Source organism: Chionomys nivalis, chromosome 19 (genome assembly GCF_950005125.1).
Source record: "Chionomys nivalis chromosome 19, mChiNiv1.1, whole genome shotgun sequence".
Lineage (NCBI taxonomy): Eukaryota > Metazoa > Chordata > Mammalia > Rodentia > Cricetidae > Chionomys > Chionomys nivalis.
The window spans coordinates 10211097-10217096 of NC_080104.1; the positions used below are offsets into that span (position 1 = coordinate 10211097).

The 6000-nt window shown below is 57.4% G+C and overlaps 1 protein-coding gene across 2 annotated transcripts in view; it reads left to right on the forward strand.

Moving 5' to 3' along the window:
• The window catches only part of Foxp4 (forkhead box P4), a 54032-nt gene extending 49008 nt beyond the window's left edge, over positions 1-5024 (forward strand). For both annotated transcript variants that reach the window (XM_057752019.1, XM_057752018.1), the window contains exons 14-17: positions 694-815; positions 2424-2490; positions 2926-3095; positions 3387-5024. In XM_057752019.1, the coding sequence (XP_057608002.1) occupies positions 694-815; positions 2424-2490; positions 2926-3095; positions 3387-3534 (507 nt within the window). In that variant the 3' untranslated portion in view covers positions 3535-5024. The remainder of the gene's footprint in view (positions 1-693; positions 816-2423; positions 2491-2925; positions 3096-3386) is intronic.
• The last annotated feature ends 976 nt before the right edge of the window (positions 5025-6000 follow it).

Consider the following 6000-nt stretch of genomic DNA (forward strand, 5'->3'; position numbering starts at 1 on the left):
TCCTTAGGGCTTCAATAAAGGCCGTGAGGACCATGGGTCATTCGCAAGTCCAGAGTTCCTTGTGTGCCTGAGGTACAGTGTCCCAACTTCTCTGAGTCACCAGGGTCCTTAAATCAGGTCTTAAAAATCAGAAGCTAGGGAACTAGAGAGATGGCTCGGCAGGTAAGAGCAGTGGCGGCTCTCCCAGAGGACCCAGGTTCAATTCCCAGCACCCACATGGCAGCTCATAACCTTCTGTATCTCCTGTTCTAGGAGTCGAACATATTCGCAGAGACATTCATGCAGGCAAAACACCAATGCGCATTTAAAAAAATCAGAAGTCAGGAATGACAGCTGCCAGTGTGAGAACAGGAAAAGGGGCTACTTCATTTCCCGGGCTGCAGCATTTTCTTTTCTTTCTTTGGAGACAGGACCTCTAATGTAGTCCTGGGCCTCTTATATAGTGCTGGCTGGCCTGGAACTCCCTATGTAGACCAGGTTGGTCTCTGCCTCCCATGTTAAGGAATAAAGCCATGTACCACCACACCCTATCCAAAACAACATTTTCCGAGATGAGGCAGAAGTGGGGAGCTCCTGGTAACAGGTGCAGTGAGAGCCTTCCCTCTTGTACGTGGTTGTTGCTCCCTGTGGGTATGGGAGGATTTTCTGTGTGTTCACTGGAATGAAGATGAGCCCCGTTTACTGCATCCCTAGAACGCCGTGCGCCACAACCTCAGCCTGCATAAATGCTTCGTCCGTGTGGAGAACGTCAAGGGGGCTGTGTGGACCGTGGATGAGCGCGAATATCAGAAACGGAGACCACCAAAGATGACGGGGTATGTGGGCCCCCGCTGGGTGAGCGGGGTCATGCCGGCCCCTGCTTCTCAAGGACATCTGGGCTCCAAATGCTACCCTGAAAGGGAAATGTGGGTGTCGAGGGTGGGGGAGATCAGTGCTTGGCAAGCTGTGGATGTAACGGATAGTCCGGAGACGGCGCTAACAGCTTCTGTTCTCACTTCAAGAGGGACAGGGTGCCAGGGAGATGACGCCCATAGTAGTCATGGCATGGCCAGAGCTGGGATGTGGGCTGAGGTGACAGCTGTCAGTCATAGGAGAACCCTGGTCCCCGCCCTATTTCACACAGGAAAAGTTGAATGGAGAGGGCAAGGGGCTGGCAGGAAGCCACACAGAAGGTTGGTGGCAGAGCTGGGTCCAGGACCAGGTATCACATGAGGTTTGAGCTGCTTCACCACACAGTAGGTCAGAGGTCAGAACCTTACCTACCATCTCGTACACACGTCTGCCAGGGGAGGCCTGAAGTAGGCTTAGATACCCTTTCTCTTTTTTAAGATTCATTTATTTATTATGTATGAATGCCCTGTCTGCATGTGTGCCTGCACACCACAAGAGGGCACCGCACCAGATCCCAGTACAGATGGTTGTGAGCCACCATGTGTTTGCTGGGAATTGAACTCAGGTCCTCTGGAAGAACAGCCAGTGCTCTTAACCTCAGAACCATTTCTCCAGCCCCAGGCTAAGAAGATACCTTTAGCACCCAATGTTTCTTTTACCCAAGCACAGCCTTGTGTGCAGCTGCAGGGTAAGACTGCAAAATGCCCTACTGTGTGTCCGCAGCCGCCTCCGCACTTGGCGGTATCATCTCATGCCAGCCTGGGTCCTGATGCCTCTGCTTCTCCCCCGCAGTGTGAGTTCTGAGAGGTTCTGTGAGAGCCTCTGGGACAGAAGGGCCCCTTTTGGTGCATGGTGTTCCGGGGGGACAGGTTTGAGCACAGGTTCAGTTCAGGAGTTCCAGAAAGTGGACGTCATCTAAGGAGCAGTATAAGCTATAGATCAGACTTTGTTGCCAAACACCAGAAAATAGGCTTGCTGGTACAGCTCTGTTCCCGGGGCTTAGGAGGCAGAAGCTGGAGGATCAGGAGTTCAAGGCCAGCCTCAGCTACAGCAATTCAGTGAGCAGCCTGGGCTGTGAAAGAGACCTGTTTCTTTTTCTTTTCTTTTTTTATGTTTTTGTTTGTTTGTTTAGATAGGATTTTTCTGGTTTTCTCTGCCTTTCCTGTCATTCACTCTGTAGACTAGGCTGGCCCGATACCGTCTGCCTCTGTCTCCTGAGTGCTAGGATTAAAGGTGTGCCCCTCCACTGAGACTGGGGGGGGGGCGGTGAGAGAGAGGCTGGTCACACCCTGTGAAAAGGGAGTTCCGGAAGTACTGATCCTACCTTCCAGTCCTCGAGCAGTCAGCACTAAGGCTGGTGGTCCCTGCTCCATGCAGGGCTGTGAGCAGAGCAGGGAGAATGCAAAGGACCTATTCGCAGCCTCTCCTGGAGCAGTGGAGGAACCAAGTACATCTCTTCATTCTGGCCTAGAATCGGGGGGACAGTCGGTCATGTGTAGACCAGTGAGTTGAGCTCACCTTCTCTCCCCTAGGAGCCCCACCCTGGTGAAGAACATGATCTCTGGCCTCAGTTATGGGGCACTTAACGCCAGCTACCAGGTGACTGGGCCCACTCGCCCCCCTCTGCCTTGCCCCTGGTTTTGCCTTACCTTCTCCCCCTACAGTTGGGGGTGGTGGGAAGGAGGGTAAAGACTCCCCATTCTTGGCCCCAGCCCTCCACCCCCTGTCCTAACTAGTGTGTACCTCTAATTTGAAGCCTGGGTTTGGAAAGGGTGGACATAGCACATGCAGACATAGCACAGCCAGTGGCGTCCTGTGCCTCAGCCCATCACACTAGGGTCCTCTCCCCATGTTGGAGTGGGGGGCGTTGCTGTGTGAGAACAGTTTTCAGGGGAGCTGGGAGGTGGGGTGAAGGATTCTGGCCGGGGTGTGTTGGGGAGTACTGCCCAGATAGACAAGCGTGGCATCCACACGAGGGCCCTGGCAAGGGGGAATGGTCTCCAGCCACTGATAGCCCCTTCCTGTGTGCTCTAGGCTGCCCTGGCAGAGAGCAGCTTCCCCCTCCTCAGCAGTCCTGGCATGCTGAACCCTGGCTCAGCCAGCAGCCTTCTGCCCCTCAGCCAGGATGACATAGGTGCCCCTGGGGAGCCACTGCCCAGCAACGGGAGCAGCAGCCCCCCTCGCCTCTCCCCTCCTCAGTACAGGTGAGCTCACACAAGCCCCTCAGATGTGGAAGGTGGTTCGTCATTCCTGCCTCATCTCTGCAGTGGACAAGTGATCTCTTCCACCTCGTATTCCTCCCCACAGTTCTCTCTTCCCGCCCCCACCCCTCTTTCTTCTTCCCCATAGTTCCTCCCACTTCTGCCTGTCCCAGAGCCTGGGGGAGGACGGACCTCAGCTGATGGGATCCTGGCAGGCAGGATCCTGAGCTGAGTGAATCTGTGGGAGGAAGGGGAACCCTGGCAGCCACATGCTCACCTCACCCTTTCCATCAGCCACCAGGTGCAAGTAAAAGAGGAGCCTGCTGAGGCAGAGGAAGACAGGCGGCCGGGGCCTCCCCTGGGAGCCCCCAACCCCAGCACCGTGGGGCCTCCGGAAGACAGGGACCTGGAGGAGGACCTGCCAGGCGAGGACATGTCCTAAGGGCTGGGTGGGCAGGCAGGGCAGGCCAAGACCCTGCCGCCCAGTCCAGACCCTAGCCCACCCACCCCACTCTACAGCCCCCTCCAACCTCAAGGCACTTCGGGGACTCAGACGGGGGAGACCTGGGCCGGCAGCTCCCTAAGCCACCTGACTGACAAGACGCCTGGGGGCAGGCACATCCCTGCCCCTGAGAGGACACAGAACCCTTGGCCCCGGGACCCCGGGACGTGGAGGGCCCAGACCCTCTCAGACCCTCCCTGTATCCCAACCACCAGCAGCAGCAGGGCCCTCCTCCCCCACCAGTGCTCCCTTCCAGGGCCCCTCAGCACAGGGGAGACCCGCAGGCGGGGCTGAGCCACCCTGACATCCCTGACCTTCATCTCCTGCCCTGGCTGTGGCAGAGGTTTCTGGTCAGAGGACCCTTCCTGGTTTGTCTTCCCCTTGACCTTTCCCAACTGTGAAGATTGTAATTCTCCAGCCCCAGCTCCCTGCTCAATGGGGCAAGCAGACTGGGAATGCAGCTGCAGCCCAGCCCCTCAAGCTGCTGGCATGGGGCAAGTTGTGCCCTGCCCTTCCCCCACACACACCGGAGACAGGACCCAGACGAAAACAGGCCTCCACCCTAGCCTGTTTGCCGGGTGCTCCTGTGGCACCCCAACTTGAGGAAGCACTGAGGGACCCCCATGCTGGGCACCTTCACAGCTGTGTGCACAGGCAGCCTCTGTGGCCCAAGCATCACAGTACAGGAGAAAGCCAGGCGGGAACCATCCTCAGCCCCAGCCTGCGGGCCCCCCTCCCCCCGCACTGGGGTCCTCTCACCCCCTCAGCACCTGTCCCCCCCAGTTAAACGGATGACCAAAGACCTTTCTTATGCCGGAAGCAAAAACCAAATCTTTTTGTTGGCTTTTTCCTTTGTCGCCTCCTGAGCACCCTGCCTGCCCTTCTGCACCCCGGCCCCAGGCTGGAAGCCATCCCTCCACTTAAGTTATTGTTTAAAACCAAAGTTTACAGTGTCTGTTGGTGGCAAGACCCTCTCCTTCCCCTCCCCCAGGGTCTAGGGGTCCTGCCAACTTCCCCTCTGCTTTACCCCCCACCTAAGGAGAAGGGAGAGGGCAGGATCCTACCCCCAACCCTGGGCTGCTTTCTGGGGACTCTTCAGACCCCTGCAGAGGACCAAGTCCCCATTGTGCTGGGAGTGTGGATTCTAGCAGACTCTAGAGCTGGAAAAATTGAGACTCCACAGACCCCCTATGGGGGACCCACAACCCAAGGCCATGGACTGGGTGTCAGGGATGCCCAGAGCACCCTGCGACAGCCCCTACCCTGAGAAAGACTCCTTGGACATATCCCAGGAGAACCCCACATCCACCGTCAACCCCTATCCCACCCCACACAAGCCGCCCTCCTGAGAGGCAAGGGGCCCCGGCCTTCCCCGTGTATCCCCACCTGTGTTCCGTTTGACCAGCACAGAAATATTAAAGTCCTCTATTTACCGGGCCCTGTGTGTGTCACCAAGGCGAGGGAAGGGAGGGCCCTTGGAGCCAGAAGACTTGCTAAGGACAGGAGTGGCAGGCAAGCCAGACCTGTGAATGTGTCCAGGGCACAGGCCATCCTGGGTCCCTCTCCCAGCTGGCACCCTGCACGAACCAGGCTTCTCCTAACCGAGTCCTGAGTGCCAGACCCTGGTGCGGTTTGGTTGCTGACGGCACTCTTAGCCAGGGTCCTCTGCTGTCATGTCACCTGGGTGGGCACGTGCATTGTGACTCTCCAGGTCGGTTACTGTTGGCCCTGGGGTGCACGTGTCTGCAGTGACCTAGTCAGGTGGTTCTGGGCTGGGAAAAGAATGGTCTGATCCACTCGGGACCCTGGAGAGTGAGAGGAAGGGCTGGGAGAGAAGTGGCTCAGCCGTTAGTCCCAAGGTGAGTTCTGTCCGTGGGTGATGTCCCCCTTTGAACCCTGCTCACCGGGGCCTCATCTGCAGGTCCTCTGCCTTCCTAGTGTTAGCCTGCTATGCTCGGGAAGATGCTCAGCCGGAACAAGGGGGAAGGGCACAGAAGAGAGGTACCAGACCTGCGAGTGCAATCGCCCTGCAAGCCACATGCTGCTTCTCAGTTTCTGAGACTCCAAAGACCGCAGCCAAACTCGCCTGTCAGCCCTCAATCTTGCTTCTAACCCTAGCTCACTGGCCCCTCTCCCTCACACGGTCTAAGATGAACTCTGTCCATCCACCCACCCACACACACCATCAAGAGAGGAACAGCTCCTCTTGGAGACAGACACGCTGCTCGTCCTGCTGGTCACCTGACCCTGGCCGCCGCAGAGGCAGTGTGCGCTTACTCAGGACACCACCTTCTGCAGTCAAACCTTAACATGACCTTTGCTCTCCTTTCCTCTTTCCCGCCCCCAGAGCCCCAGGAGAATCCAGGGATCTCGACTGCCAAGCACCAACTCCATTGCCCTAACCCT